Source organism: Marmota monax, unplaced genomic scaffold, assembly GCF_021218885.2.
Source record: "Marmota monax isolate L192 unplaced genomic scaffold, Marmota_monax_Labrador192_F-V1.1 WCK01_AAM20220418_F8-fsc00122, whole genome shotgun sequence".
In the NCBI taxonomy this organism is placed as follows: domain Eukaryota; kingdom Metazoa; phylum Chordata; class Mammalia; order Rodentia; family Sciuridae; genus Marmota; species Marmota monax.
Window position 1 is genome coordinate 7327359 of NW_026695223.1, and position 16835 is coordinate 7344193.

Sequence of the window (16835 nt, forward strand, 5' to 3'; positions counted from 1 at the left end):
AATTTTAACATGTAGGGGCATCCTCATTCAAAATCTCTTCTGTCCCGCCAGCGTGTCTAACCTAGCGTCTGCACCAGGACCTCTTGCCCCTTCTCATTGTATAACTAGATAGCTCCCCTTTCAAGACCTTCTGTTCAGTTGCCTGCATTTTTGTAGTTTTATTTTTTATGTATTCCCGATTCGGTTTCTGAGCTAACAATATGCTTTGGTTAAAGGCTCTTTCTTGAATCTGTACAGCCCATTCTTTTTTGCATTCACCTGCTTTAGGCAGCTTTGTGTGGCTGTGAACAATATATCCCACAAAAACAATTTTGAGGAGGAAAGGTTAATTTTGGCTCATTGTTTTGGAGGGCCAGTGGGCTGACTCCATTGCTCTGGGCAAAACTGAGGCAAAATATCATGGCGGGAAATCCTGGCAGCACAAGGCAGCTCAGGACACCACAGCCAGGAAGCTAGAGAGAGCTCCTCTCACCAGGGATAAAATATGAATCCTAAAGGCATGGTCCTGGAAGCTAGCCTGCTTCCTTCAGCAACACCTTACCTGCCGCTAGTCGTCCTCAATATTATTTGTTCTTTTAGGTTCTACTTATTTACTAATTCAATGTGGCAATATGTAAAGAAAAATATGGCCTTATTCTGAAAGTGAGTTACCCAAATATATTTTTACCTTAAAAACAAAGTCAGTAAATGGGTAGGACTTTTTGAAAAAAATTTAAGGTTTACAGAAGATAAACTGGGATGTTTATCAGATGCAAATCTATCTATATAGCTCTATGTATCTATCTATATAGCCTTCTGTTTTGTCTCTAACCCAGTAATCTTTTACAAATTTATTCTACATAGAAGTATAGATGCTACAGATCAAAAAATGTTTAATGCAAAATTATTTGAAATAGAAAAACAATTCAAAATTACTAAGTTTAATTTATCGACAAGCTAAGGGTAGACCATGCAATGGATCCTGTTTCAACTGTTTTAACTAGACCTGTAAGTACTAATACGGAAATATTTACAAGTATAATGTTTAATATATGTTAGTCTGCATAATATTATCTTTTGAACATAAAGATCTTATATGCAAATATGTGTATATGTATGTGTGTGTGTGTGTGTGTGAGTATGCATGTACCTATGTGTGTATGTGTATGAGTGTGAGCGTGTGTGTGTGTGAGCGTGTGTGTGTGTGCGTGTGTGTTGCATGGAGACATCTTCAAGGCATCCAGGAGTACTTGGTAACCATGGTTACATCTGATAAGTGATTCAGGGATGTTTGAGAATGTAGATGAGCATTATTTTCTTTTCATCTTGGGTAGTTCTTAATTATATTATTTCTACCATACAAAGAAACAGTGAGAACAACACAAAAATGTTTCTGGGAATAAAAGATCATATACAATTTTGGTTACTGAAGAGTTATAAAAATGTCTTGAGAATTTTTCATGATTACCTTGTAGAAGTCAATAATATCACTAGTTAAATACCCAAATTTTTATCAAGCAGCAGCACACTGAAGGCTCAGTCCACACCCAGGCAGTCCCATGTCCTGTCCTCTCTCTGGCTGGCTGTCCGTTCCCCAGTCAGTTCTTAGTATGAAATTACCGTCACGAAGTTCAGCTATCAATTTCTGCAAAACCTCTCATCCATTCTCTCCATCTTCACCCTCCACCCCGCACCCTGTCAAACCACCAGCATCTCTCCTACTAAAATGGCCCCTGAGCTCCTGTGCCCCTTCCTGTCATTTTAACACATTATGGATACTGCAGTTGGTGTTCATTCCAGAATTCAGAGCTGTGCATGTCAGCTCTGGCCTAAACCATGTAATGTCTTCCCATCAACTTAGCATTCTGACCTGGGAACACACCCTCCACACGACGGCTCCTGCTCAGGCCTCCAGCCCTCAGTGACATTGCGGTTCCTCTTGTCTCCCAGTCCTCCAGCCCCATGGATTTTCTTTCTTTCTTACTTACTTTTTTTTCTTCTACTGGGGTTTGAACCCAGGGACACTTACCCACTCCCAAACTGCTGGGATCACCGGCATTCACCACAATGCCTGGTGACCCCGTGGATTTTCCTTAAGTTTATGGAATGCACCACACTCACTCCCATCAAAGTGAGCTTTCTTTCTAGAAAATTACTCTTTTTTTCCCCCCTTAGCCAGTCATCACTTCTTCAGGAGAGACTTGCCCACCCTTCAGAGTATCCTCCTGTCCACACTAAGTACCTCTGCTTTTTGGTTCACATCCTGTTGCTGTTGTACATCAACCAGTACAATCGTCTGATCACTCTGCTTCTCTCATCAGTCTGCGGTGCCAGGAGGGCAGAGTCTGCCACTTGTTGGATTGTTTTTCCCTGCTTTGTTTCTGGCATGTAGAGGGCTTTAGTTTCTTAAGAAATGTGTAAATATATGCTGAATAAATACGTCTGTAGTGAGTGTCCCAAAGATTTTTGTTGAATTAGTGAGTAAATAACTGCCGGATGCACTAGTGGAAATCTGTTTGGCAAAGAGCCCAATGCATTCAACTTTCAAGAGTGAGCAAGGAGAAACTTACATAGCAGACACAACTCGGAGGAGACCTGTCAGATTTCAGAATGTTCCGGGGCAGGAGCCTAATGTGCAGTGAAGTTATTTGAGTTCTTAGGCTTCATGCCAGAAAAGAACTGATCTTCAGCAACTGAGGTGGGAGAGGGGTGGCTCAGTAACGCTCCGTGTCCAAAGCTGAGCTCAGCCTCTTCTACGTGCCGGCATTCTTAACTTCTAACCAGTCTCTACCACCATCAGCCTCACCCCTATAGTAATGTGCTACATTTGTTCTTAAGACTCTGGAGAGTATTTTAATTGCTCTAAAAGAAGAAAGGCCCTTGCACAGCTTTCACCTTAGAAAAAAAGTGCTTTTTGCAGAGTGAGAGTGCAAAAGTAGGTCTCACATCAACCAAGGCGCTGTCAGTCAGGGATACAAGATGCCGGAGGAATGGAACCACAAAGTAAGAGCAGAATAAAGGTCCATTAAGAACTAGGGGATGAAAGACGGTGACTGGTATGGCTTCTGGCTTACGTGGCATTGTTCACTCAAGGTGCCAAACCCTAGACCCTTCCTTCCACCTGGGGGAAAAACCATCTATTCGACAAAAGTCAATATATTCTCACTGGACACACATTCTTTGAGGCACTCTGGCAGACAGCAATGATACTACAGTTGATAAATCTAGAGAAATCTGAAGTCCATAAGTCAAGACATCTGGAGAGGAGAGCTGACGTGAAAGTGACCATTGGGTCTGTTTATCTCAGCATCAGGTCAAGTGTCAAGTGTGAGTAAGTGGAAAGGAAGATGCACTCATTTCTGGTCAAGAGATCAGGGAAGAACTTGCAGAGTAGGCGGCACAAAAACAGCCCTAAAAAACATCTAGGTGTTTGTGGGCGGGGGGCGGAGCATCACAAGATGAGGTCACATATAATTTCAAAGCCTGGAGACAAGATGGAAAAGCTTCCTTTGAAAAGGACAGAATGTTCTTTAAGACTGAAATTTGCTTATATTTGTTAATAGGAACTTGAGCAATGCTCACTCTAAGTACCCAGGTTTTGAGGGACTTTGGCTGTCCTATCAGAGTTTGATTGTCTTCTACAATCTGAAGGCATTTTAAGAAACACCATGTAGCACACACTGTGGTTGCTCCCACAACATCTGTTCCCTACCCCTATTGTCCTATCTTACCAAATCTCATTTTTGTTCAGACAATCTATGCCTCCCTCAAAAGGTTCAGGGGGAAATGAATCCATTTCCGGTTCCTAGGGTAGATATGGGTAAGGTGAGTCAAGCAGTCTTGCCTAGGCCCTTTGTACTGCCTTGGCTGTGTGTTAGCCAACTTGTCTCTGACCAAAATACCTGACAAGAACAACTGAGAGAAGGAAAACCTTATTAGGGGCTCATGGTTTCCAATGTCTCAGTCCGCTGTCAGCTGGCTTTCTTGTTTTGGACCCCAGGTGAGGCAGAGGGGAGAGTCAGAAAAGGGTGAGGGATGAAATATAATCCCATTTTTCCAGCCATGACCCGCATGCCTACATTTACCACCCAGTAATCTATTCAAACTCTTAATTGATGCAATGGATTGATTCACTGATTAGGTTATAGTTCTCACAGTTTAATTGTTTCACCTATGAACGTTCTTGCTTTGTCTAACATGAGCTTTTTAGGGAACACCTCACATCCAAACCATAAGAACTGTCTCTTTCTACATTATATAAAATAAATAAATATAAACAACAACATTATACTTACTTTCCCAGAATACACAAGAGGCAAAAATTAGAATTGCTATTTTCACTAGTTGCACGGTCCACATGTGTCAAATAGAGGCCAATCCTTGCAGTAATTCCCATTTATCACTAAACCAAATGCAGGGGTTACTTTATACATATGCTTTCTAATTGTGGGCTAGAATTAATAGTCCTTGGCCACTTTCTCCAATTATTTTTAGTCATGATTTCAGCTAAAGTAGTCATGAATATATTCTTGCCCTTGATATCCTGGAAAGGATTAGACATACTCTAATTTAGGAATGGAGATGGATGAATCCACCACTGTTGTACAGTCACTGTTCTGGATCACTGGGAAGGTTTACCAACTCACTATTTAGGATGATCCAGAACAGGTGTCTACAGCTGTTTTGAGAATAAGTGCTGGGGTGGCCTTGAAAAGGCTGATCTCAGGTTTCCAACTGCAGGGTATAGAAGTGCCAGGCAGCCCCAGCTGGTGTGTTCTGGAATCCTTGGCCCCAACGCCATGCTGCCCAATGGTTTCTCAGTTTCTTGAGTGATTTAGAGTGACAGGGATCATAAGGCAGGCCCAATCCTTGGTGACATGGGACTCTTCTAATGGGTAAATTGGGCTCAAGAACTCCCCAGTGACCTTGAAAGGACCTTGAAAGGCCTGCACTGTGCTGTAGGCTGTTCCCTTGTCCTGTCTCTGCATCCCAAGGGTTAAACCTGCTCTGCAGTCCCAGCCTCCCCGGCCCCTCCTCAATGTTTCCACACAGGCGTTTCCCGTAATAAATCTCTTGCACATCTGATCCTCTCTGGGCTTCTGCCTCTTGGAAGACCCAGAATAACACAAGTACTGTTATAATTATAACCTTAACATTAAAGTGTTCAAGTGAACTTATTAAAATTGTGTTGTAGTGGAAGTTGAGAGCAGAGTCATTAACTTGAGGGTACTCATAAAACACTGTTATGTGTTTTGTCCTTTGGTAGATTTATGATACCTTTATTGAAATTATAGCACAGGCTATCTGCAAAGGCAAGTTCCTGTCTGCTGCATCATTGAAAGCAATGACACTGGAGTTTTTTACTTGACAGGTGGCTAACCCTAATTCAGAGTCACAAAAGCTTTCATATTTTCCTTTGATGTACTTGTGGAACTAACGTGGGCCCCATTTTTTTTTAAAGAGGGAGAGAGAGAGAGAGAGAGAGAGAGAATTTTTAATATTTATTTTTTAGTTTTCGGCGGACACAACAGCTTTGTTTGTACGTGGTGCTGAGGATCGAACCTGGGCCGCACGCATGCCAGGCGAGCGTGCTACCGCTTGAGCCACATCCCCAGCCCATGGGCCCCCATTTTGTTATGTTTATATCACACATGTATAGAAAATCTGTGTGGGAGCCAGAATTATTCCAGCTACAGAGGTTGTCTTGGAGCACATTGTCACCACGCAGTGAGAACTATACTGAGATCTTCTTCCTCCATTACTGGAGGGAAAAGGAAGTAGATCTTATATTTCTAAACTCTTTCTCCAATCTCAAGTTGGACATAAAGTCTGGTTTCATTCTGAAGGTTTCAACTGTTGGGCAGCCAGGGAAACTAAGTTAGTTTAAGACTGAGCATGGAGGTTCTTTCTCAGGTTCTGAAATATCAGACTCAAATTGCACCACAGACCTAAATTGCACCTGCACCAGTGTGATGTATATGTCTTCATGCACAATCACACATGGGTTGCAGATATACAGATACCAGAGAAGATAGGCTATGAGAATCGGGGGGCTGTGGATGATCAAACCCTGTGAGAAAACTCCTTCAGGGGAAAAGTAAGTCAGAGTTCCTGGACCTACAGAACCAGCACCTATCATTGCTTTGTTTTTTCTCTACAAATATAAACAATTATTGATTTATTCCAAAGTTCCTGTGACTTCAAGGTAGTTCCTTCTCAAGGCCTTCAATTATATTTTGAGACCTGTGATCCAAAGCTTCTCTAATTTTAACTGAGGACAAATGGGTATCATTCAGGTTAGTGGGGTGAGAGATGGATATGAATGAGAAAGAGAATAACTGAGTCTGATTCCCTAGTACTCTAAACATCTGTCCCAGTAGACTCAATATGTAAGACTGAAACTTTCATTGCTGTGCAAATTTAATTCAGTTGTTTGTAGATAAGTTCTCTCCATATTAACTTGGTTCTACACTCTATTTCTTATTGGATCCATCAGGCCATTGATAAAGAACCAGAATTTTGTATATAAAAGTTTAGAGTCATGTTTTTGTTTAGTCCTTTTGGTAGAGGACATAGCAGTATTAAAACCAGCCCATCTTGCTCCTTAGTCCTAGAGGAATTTTAGAGGGGATTTACTAAGAGATGTGCCTTGATTTTTGAAGTTTCAATCTTCAGAATTTGTGACTTTCCTCTAGGTCAGTGTGTTAGCTCTGTCACTGTGAAAAATACACTTGAGATACATCAGTTTAAGAGGAGGAAACATTTATTTTGGCTCACAGTTTCAGAAGCTTTAGTCCATGGTCAGGTGGCTCCATTGCTTTGGGCCCTGGGTGAGGCAGAACATCATGGTGGGGGACACATGGTGGAGAGAGCTGCTCATCCCAGGAAGCAGAGAGAGGGAGAGAAAAGGAGGATCCAGACTCTGGGGTTCCAATATTCCCTTCATTACCCTTTACGACCTCTTATCAGCCCCCACCACCTGTCATCAGTGCCATCATCCAGGGACCAAACTTTCAACACAAACACTGCTGGGGAACACTTACGATTTAAACCATAACCATCACTGATTTCTGTCATAAGGTCAAGCCAGAAATCTGTGATCAATCTATACATCTAGGAAAGCAGCTCTTCTGTAGGGATGAAATTCACACATGTCTGCCTTGGCACATTTTGAACATGCCCCACACATTTGTATCTCCCTTTGCTTTAGATGGTCTGCGTGGTTTGCTCTATTATTCCTTTTATGAATGTATCACCTTATCAGAGAGGCTTTCCAGGATCTCATTACATAAAATAGCAGATGTGCTCATTCTGTAGCCACTCACCCCAAACACACTCTTCCCCATCCTTACCTAATTTTTCTTCACAGCACTTACCAATCTCACTTGTTCATTTTTAGGTTCAGAGTGCAACATAAGCACTGTAGGACAAGATCTTTGTGTATCTTGTATTTCTAGACCTTAAACAGTGAGTAGCTTATAGTGGGTGTGCAATAAGTCCACATAATGTAGATTTATAGGTGGCCCAATTGCTAGATTGGAAGAGGATGTTCAGGTTGTGGGATATGCATGTTACAGAAGCCAAAGATGAATGTTTAAGAATGTTTAAGAAACATTTCTGTAAATGTTTCCTAAAAGACGCAGTTAAGAAGCATTTTAATTTAACTTGGGAATACAATTTCTTTAGTGGCTCCATCTAGTTTTGTGTTAAAATATGAGTCTTGATGAGGCTATAGACCTTTACTAGATTAATTTCCCATTACATAGAGATTATAAATTCCATGAGGTAGGTTTAGCACCAAGAAGATGTTTTCTGCTACTTCTTTAACCAAAACATTATACTGCAATGGAAAGGCATCTTTCAGATTTATTTTAAATTTTGACTCCTTCTGTGTGGTTTATACAGAAGTTAGCAAGTGAACTCACATGGACACTACAGATGTAGCTATTCTTCCTACGTACAAGCAGGCTGCTGGCCTACTAACTTCTTCCTGTTCCTCCTTGGAATGGCTGAAGGAATCTGTTTGAGAAATGGGGATGTCTTACACAATAAGCAAGTGGCCCATAAATATTGACTTACAGCCTCAATTTCATTTTGGTTTACCCCAAGTCTTCTGTCAAATGGAAGCATCCTTTCCCAGAATACCCACTGCAGATCTCGTGATGTATGTATGGTTTGTCAGTGTGTCTCTTGTGCTATGGCAAGAAGAATGTAGATGTGAATCATTCTAAGAGGAGCCAGCTCTTCCTCAAATCTTTTGTATTGAGAAATAAAAAAAGGCAATCCCTAACATACAAGAATTTGTCTGTCACTCACAAGTAGGCCATGTTTTCCTATTGTACTTAAATGATTTCATAGAACACCAACATCACAATAGTCACTATGAAATAGATGAATGGATAAAAACTGTGGCATATATACACAATGGAATATTATTCAGCAATAAAAGAGAATAAAATCATGGCATTTGCAGGTTTGGATGTAGTTAGAGAAGATAATGCTAAGTGAAGTTAGCCAATCCCACAAAACCAAATGACAAATGTTTTCTTTGATATGAGCAGGCTGATTCATAGTGGGATAGGGATGGGGGGGCATGGGAGGAATAGATGAACTCTACATAGGGCAGAGGGGTCAGAGGGGAAGGGAGGGGGCATGGCGTATTTAATGATGGTGGAATGTGATGGTCATTATTATCCAAAGTACAGGTATGAAGACATGAATTGGTGTGAATATATTTTGTATACAACCAGAGATATGAAAAATTGTGCTCAATATGTGTAATAAGAATTGTAATACATTCTGCTGTCATATATAAATAAAATAATTTTTTAAAAAAAGGAAATTCTGAAGCCTGTAAAAAAAAAAAAAGAATAGTGACTCTAAGATCATAAAGTGAGACACAAACAAGTTTACTGTGCAACCCACAAACATACTCCTCTCTTCTCTATAGCCAGTATCTACTACTTAAAAAAAAAATAAATCAGGTGCAAAGCACATACTAGCATATGCAAGGACTTGGGTTCAATCTCTAGCACATAGACACACATTATAAGATCATGGTCATTTTTGTAAGCAAAAATAACCCAAAAGGTTTCAGCACCACAATGAAACCACAAATAACTAGGATGGGAGCAGACTTCATGGATCAGCTATGCCTTTTATTCAGCAGTGGAGTTAATCAGTCAGGCATCGGAGGGGCTCACTTTCTGGGTAGAAATGGCCACTGGTTACAGGAGGAATCTGTGCTTACATAGGTTACACTGAGAAGTGATTTAACCATTGAAGATTTTAACAGAAATATCAGTTGGGGCACTCAGGAAACAGGTTGTGAGAATTTGAAACTTGTTTTTAACTGGGCAATGATATTTATTCTTCCCCCTGGGCAAGGATGGAGGGTCCAGAGTTCAGCATTCAGTGTGTATCTCTTTCCCTCCAGGGTCTATTGCACTGTCACTGGGAAGGGATTTATTGGGAAAAGATTAATGCTTGTCCTTTTCCCAGGGATTGTCTGGTCACTGGGTGAGGTTTGCTTCCTTCCCAGGGATTTTCTTGTCACTGGGAAACGATGTATTGGAAAATGATTAAATGCCACAGTCCGGCTGCAGCAAAATAACCGGGGGGTGACGAACAACTTGTGTATGTTGATACAGCAGGAGTAGGAGCCGTTTATTGCAGGACAGGAGCAGTATTTATACATTCCACACAGCTTATCTAATTAGCATAAACTAGATACAACAGTCAGCCAATCAGGAATCTCCACACTTAATGGCTCGCTTTTGTTACTTCTCAAACCACTCCCTCTGGCATTTTGCCAGGCACCATCCAGACTTGATTATGAACTCTAACATTTCTCTGGCAAAATGCCAGGCGCCATCCTGACTTGTTTACAGACTCTAACAATTAAAGTTATCTTTTGTCTTCTTCCTCCCTCCCTCTTCTCAGACCACACTGCTTTGGGGGTTGTCATTGTCATATTCTTCAACTTTCAGTACCCTGGATAGATGGATAAGATGTACTGAGATCTCAACCATTATAGAATCGCCCCTGTTTCTTGACAGTATCTAATCCAGAATAAAGCCTGGCTTCCTGAGACTCTGCCCCAAATTGTTTACCTAAATCTCCAAACCTATAGTAGGTTCCCTTTAACACCCTTTGGCAGAGATGCCCCCAGTTACAGAGTGCATTTTTCCTGTCTGCAATGAGTAGTAGATCCAACTCGTCCAACTACAGATGTGTTCTTACAGGTTCTGGATGGTGGTTCTGCAATCACTTCTATTCTCCTCTTATTTATTTATCCATTCATTTATTCAGCAATTCTGAGAGTATTCTCCCTCCACATTAAAAGGCCCTTCTGTTTCCACTACTGGGGATCCATTAGGCTTTATGCCAAAGGCCCCTCTTGCACTATAGATGTGAGTCAGCTGCTTATCTTTTTATAGATTATTGTGGTTCCCATGAGGACCTAGGATTTAAGTCTGCTCTAGGTTGTTGAGAGCAAGCCACAAACACGATATCTTTGTGTCGGTTTTCTTGTGAGTAAATGATAAAGGCCTTAATTAAGGCTTATTATTAGTTTCTTTATAATTCTTTGTCTCTAAGGCTACAAAGACAGCTGGAATAAAAGGAGAAACCCTATGTTTAAAAAAAGTGCTGGAGTTGCCACTCCAACCTCTTTTTACTTTGGTGAAGAGTAAAGAAAGTTAGGACCTCGCTCCAGGTTCTTGGCTTCTGTTGAAAGCACACACCCTACAGACAGCAGGCCCAGGCATAGGTTCAGCCCACTGTGCGTGCTGGGGCCCAATCTACGAGTTTCACAAACGAGATTGTAAAAAAAAATATGAGTTTCATTCAGGAAGGGGAACATTTCATCCATGTAGTGGGGCCTCCTCTGGACCCCTTGAAAGATTTTGTGTATTACATCTTTGATCATTTCACCCTCCTCCTTCCCACCCTTTGGGCACTGTCTCAGACTTTAAACTACAATAAAGAATTTGGATAGTTTGTGAAAATGAGCATTATGTCAAAATTCAGACAATTAATGATTTTTAGTGCCTACATGTTCATATTTCTTAAATAATCATATATATTTAAGTTTCTATGAACAGATGTAACTTTAATGGCCCTTGGGTGCCCAGACTTGTATTAATATTAACCTTGGTTCCTGACACTGTCATTGCTGGTCAAAACATGGCTTTTTTTTTTTTTGTTGGTTGATTTTTAATCCTCTTATTTATTTATCCATCATTTATTCAGCATTTCTCTATTGAATGAGCAGTTAGGAAACCAATGACCCAACCTGAGGTAGGATATTGAGTTACTCAAACTGCCCTAGGTCTCCTCTCAAAGAAATTCGTCTTCTATACAGCACTGAAATGTCCCAGAACCCAAAGACATAAATACCATTTCTATATTCTCTCAATTTAGATGTAGTATTTTGTGTGCGTTTGTGGTTAGAAGAAATATCCTTAGGAAGTTGAGAATTTTCCACTACCCATTCTCTACTGTACTTGGAAGATTGATCCTGACCATGTGGGAGATAGAAGGAAGAAACCCTTTTCAAAATGGAAGCCAATAGGGAATTTATCCACCAAGTATATTAGAGGTTGATCCTATGGAGAGTGGAGAGAAAGGGTTTGTTACAAATGCTCCTGTTGAAGGTTGGCTGTGAGCTTCAGTTGATCTTGGGAGTGAGACAATAGGGGAAAAAAAGCTAATGGCATATTTCAGTTTCCTTTCACAGGAATGCAGACTTACTGGTGTGGTGGAAGATAAAAAAGAATTTTGGTTTTTGCTGTGACAGTAACAACCTGGGAATGACTCTCATTTGTGAGGGTAAATCAAGGTCCCAGATCCTGATACATGGATCATAAGAGAGATGCTAACTCAGGTGTGTGGTGGGGGAGCTCTTCTATGTAAATATTTATTTTAAGACAGAAATGTTGGAAGGATGGAGAAGGAACAGCTACTAATGTAGTAGGGACAGTAGGGCACAGAAACTTGGTAGCCTGTTTCTCTCAAGTTCAGGAAGAAAATAGGTGAACCAGATGATGATGTACAGGGAAAGTGACAAGGGACCTAGGAAAGGGATGACAGATGGACGGAAATCCTCTGACACCACCAGCTGGTCTTATGTAGGACTAAAATTTGTTAAAGCTGTCGAGTGAATAAGAGTGCAGAAAAGGTTCCAGCCCTATGTGGTTCTTCTTGAAGTATTTCCCAGAATAGGGATGGACTTCACAGCCTTGAAAAGAACACTAGTTGGCAATCTTCATCCAATGCCTCCTTGAGCATTCTTTCATTTAATGAATATTGCAAACCTGCTGGACAGCAAGCGTAATCACTAGTCATGGTGAGCCCAGCAGAAGGCTTGTTTTCCGTGGACCACCTGTAGAAACAAGGGAAAACAAAGTGTGCTTGATTTGTTGGCATATTTGTGTGGCTAGAACTGCAGAGTAATGGGGACATGTGACAATGAGCCTGAAGATATCAGGGGGATCCATGGTTGAGGGCCTTGTAAGCTATGTTAAGGGTTTGCTTTGATTGATTGTATCTTAGCCAATGTGAAGCCACAGAAGGATTTTTATTTGACTTTATTAAAAATGTTTCAAAGTAATACATGCACAAGGTAAAAAATTAAATAGTACAGAAGGACTTAAAATGAAAATCACAGTTTCCCACCCGACCCCTTAAGCCCTAGTCCAGTTCCCTAGATACTTTTAACAATATTTTTTGGATCTTCTGGTAACTAACTTTCTACTTTAAATATTGTTTGAACAATAATTTCTTGATTAACTTTAGACAATCTTTGATAATTCCCCATTACAAAAGATAAGGATTTAGCTTACACTCTCTGTACTTTTCCTTTGCCCATACTTCTCCAAATGTTTGATAGATATGTTGTTTTTAATACTTTTGTTGGTTTAATTTATAGCTTTGATCGATGCACTAATTGTCTATTTTTTGTTCTATTAATTGAATACCTTATCTTTTTACCCCCACTTTGAACATATAAGTAGCCCTAAACGTCCTTTCTACTTTTCTTTCCTCAGCTAATTCTCGACCTCTTTCTGGTTTCTTTTACCCTAATTTGTCAGCATTACATTTAGCTTTAGTTCTGAATAAAAACACTTCAGCCATTTTTACGACTTTGTCAGATAGTTGATCAGAACACTGAAGACAATAAATGGCATCTCCAAGATTTGGGGTATGAAAATACTTTATACTGAGAGCCAAGTAGCAGCCAGGCTGTCTTTTCACCACACCCCTTATGTCATGGTGCCTGGATCACTGGAAAGGAAACATACCTACCGTCAATGTCAACTCAAGTCTTCTTCCACACTTTGAGTAACCAAAATCATGCCCCATTTTATTTTGCTTCACAATTGGACTGGAATTTCTTGACATTTTCGATTCAACTTTCTTTTTTGTTGACTAAAGACTGTGTTTCTTCTCAAACATTCCAGCTTCTCAATGATACTACCTATGGCCCTGAATGCACATTCTCCATAGAGACGAAGACTATGCACTCTCCCCCAAAAAGGGTCTGCTGGACAACTGTCACTCAGAGAGACGTCCTTCCAGATGACCATCACTCTAGAGTGAGACATCCTTCCAGGTGACCATCATTCTAGAGAGAGACATCCTTCTAGATGAACGTCACTCTAGAGTGAGACATCCTTCCAGGTGACCATCACTCTAGACGTCCTTCCAGATGAACATCACTCTAGAGTGAGACGTCTTGGGGTGAGGTCCATATGGATCCTATTTCATCTTCTTTCCTGGGTTTCATCATTTTTTTCTGGGAAACTTCCTCAAGGTACTTCCTCAGGGAGGGTAAAAGAAGGTAGACTTTGAAACTTGCATGCCAGAACATGTCTTCATGTTGGTGTTCTTCTTGACCGCCTGCCTTCTACGGAATTCCCAAAACCAATGTTTTCCAGAAGTTGTGTGAAAACATTGTTCCCATGACTTCTTGAATTCAGGGTCCCTGATGAAAACTCTGCTGTCAGTCTATTTCTCATCCGATTTTAGTTGAACTAATTTTAGTTTTTTTCTCCTTGGACACATTTCTTAATAATCCAAAATTCTGGAAGGCTGTCTAGGTGTAGATAGAACTGGGGTTCCTCAACCTGTTTTTCTACTCTTCAATTCTTTCTCTGTGTTCTCCCTTCTAGGAATGGCCAGTGGTTGATATTGATTGTCTAGGTCTCTTTCCTTCCTTCATATTTTCTCTTTCTTTTTGCTCTACATCTGGGGAGACCCTCAACTTCACTTTCCAGCCTGTCCACAGAGGACTTTTCAGTCTTATTTTGCTTTCAAGGGGCTTTTGTTATCCACAGCTTTCCCTTTCTTCGCACTGTCCCGTTACCATTTTACAAATGCACCTCTAATCTCTCTGAAGATAGGGTGTGGACTTTCAGTTATTCTTTCCCTCCGGAGTTCATAATACATTCAACACCCCTAATTCTACATGGTTATTTTTCTTATGTTTCGTCCCTGCTCTTGCCTCCTGCCCTCTGTGTGTGGGATTTCCTAGCTAAAAGTTCACATCCCAGAATCAATATTAACTACTGACTTTGGTAGGCGTCGGTGGGTTTCCTCTGCTGTCATGTGGACAGGTCTGTTTCTCCGGCTGCTTCTCTGCATGGAAGCCCTGGGGCTCTTGGGTAGCGGTCTCAACTTTCCGAAGAAAATTAGCTGATTTAGGCTGGCAGGGGGTGAGGGGGCACTTGTTTCCACAAAAAGAGCGATTTTATTTGGAGCACCGACTCTTACCTCTCCTCAGGCAGTTTATTCAATTTCTTTATACAAACAACAATGACAACAACAACAACGAGGAATCTTTAACTGGCACTGACAGCAGGCGCCTGTGTTCTGTGCACGGGGGTGGGGGATAGGGGGTGGGGGTGGGGAGGGGGGTCAGTTATACAGCGGGTACAGTTCTTTAGTTGAGGGACTCCTTTGATGCTCGAGTCTCTTTGGGGTCATGTTGCTCAGATCAGCTTCTATTCTGTCTGAAAGGTACCTTCACTCTTATCAAGCTGCTTCCACTTTTTCTCTTCCAGAAAGGTGTTGAGATCATCTTCACGTATCACCAAATGCCTTTGTCTTTGCCGAGATGTGCCGGTTCTTTCTTCCCGTCTCTTGACTTCAATTTCAGTGGGGCCTGGGGAAGGAGGGGAGGTAAACTGACATGTTCAGTCCATCATCTTAAGTTGCAAGTCCCATTGGAGGCTTCAGACAGGGGAGTAACATGGATAACTCTGTATTTTTAAAAGGTCCCCGGGGCTTTACCGCTAAACTTAAAGAGGGCAAGGACAGATACAATTTTATTCTACAAGACTGGGCATCTAATTTTCTCACTGAGAATATGCAGTGTGGGAGACTTTGGGGAGTAAGGCATGTTATCAAAATAGCCCATCACTCAAAATCCAATAAACTAGAGTCTGCTCTCCGGGGACCCAGGGGACAGTGACTGAAACTTGAAAAACCTTGAACCTAAAAGACTTGCTGGGTCCACAACACTCACCCAGCCCCCTGGAAAGTGCCTCGGGAGGAGGCTACCTTAAGTCCTTCCTTTGTGCTGGCATTGGGGATCAACAAAGGAACCTCTGTTCTTATAAAATTAGATGAGGAGTACAGAAGCCAAAGCTCTAGTAAGTAGGGACAGAACTCCCTCTGTTGGCTGGTTGGCTTCTTTATTTACTCACTCATTTGGCCCTTCAGCACTGTAGTTATGAACCCCCCATTCTGTAATCAGAATGCCTGGGTTCGAATCCCAGTTCTACCACTTGTTAGCAGTATAGCTTTAGATAATTTACTGAATCTCCATAATATTCAGTTCTCTCATTCATCAGATGGGAGTGATAATAGTTTCCATCTCATAAAATTATGGTGAGGATTAAGTGAAACAATCTGTAAAAAAGAACTAGTAGTACCGTACCTGGCACACAGTCAACACCTGACAGTCGACAGCAGTTATTTAAAATGTAGAATGAATATTCAGGTTTGAAGGACCTGGACCATGGATATTCATGGAATAAGGAGAAGTAATTCTAGGAGGGAGAAGTGGAATGAAATCCAGAGGAAAGCAGGGTGTAGGTCAAATCTTATTTTCTACACAGCCACCCATTTACCAACTAAGTCAATGGAAGGGTCCATTAAAATAAATGTGAGCTAAATAAGCTCTATCTAGTTGTCTTGGTCCAAAGTGATGTTTTGTAGGCATGTGTGGTAGGTAACTCCACAGTGACTGTCTAGTTAGTGTCACCGGGGACATATGAACTCCACCGGAGGCTGATACCTACTGTTTACTAAGGACAAACACCATCATGGAATTGTTTTGTTTTCAAGACATTCACTTTTGATTTAATCAAAAAAGGGGATTTGACTCCTTTTTAAAATTCCTTTGGTTCCTTTCTTTTCCTGAAAAATAGAACTGAGTAAAAAGATTTCACTGTTAGTAGTTTTAAAAGACACCATTGTGAATTGAGAGTCCTTCCTTGGGATTCATAAATCAATGTACCACAAGCCTTTCAGAGGTTGGTGTATAAAACATAGAATAAGATAGAATAGGTAATAATTACATTCCAAATATCTTAAAATGCCAGAGGAAAGGATTTTGAATGACCATGAAGGAATGATAGACATTTGAGGCAACAGATACGTTCACCTCATTTAAATGCACACTACATACATATATTGCAACCATGCAGGATACATCATTAATACTATAATTTTTATATTTTTATGCATCTGTTAAAAATTATGACTGTATTTACAAACTTCATCTAAACTGAAGTCTATTCCTAAAATAATTATAAAATAATCAGTGAGCTAATTATATAATAACAATG

The 16835-nt window shown here is 40.8% G+C and overlaps 1 protein-coding gene across 4 annotated transcripts in view; it reads right to left on the reverse strand.

Annotated features, from left to right (window-relative positions):
* Positions 1-12554: 12554 nt before the first annotated feature.
* Tcaf1 (TRPM8 channel associated factor 1) overlaps positions 12555-16835 on the reverse strand; it is a 47752-nt gene continuing 43471 nt past the window's right edge. For all 4 annotated transcript variants that reach the window (XM_046434063.2, XM_046434062.2, XM_046434065.2 and 1 more), the window contains exon 9: positions 12555-15145. In XM_046434063.2, the coding sequence (XP_046290019.1) occupies positions 15136-15145 (10 nt within the window). In that variant the 3' untranslated portion in view covers positions 12555-15135. The remainder of the gene's footprint in view (positions 15146-16835) is intronic.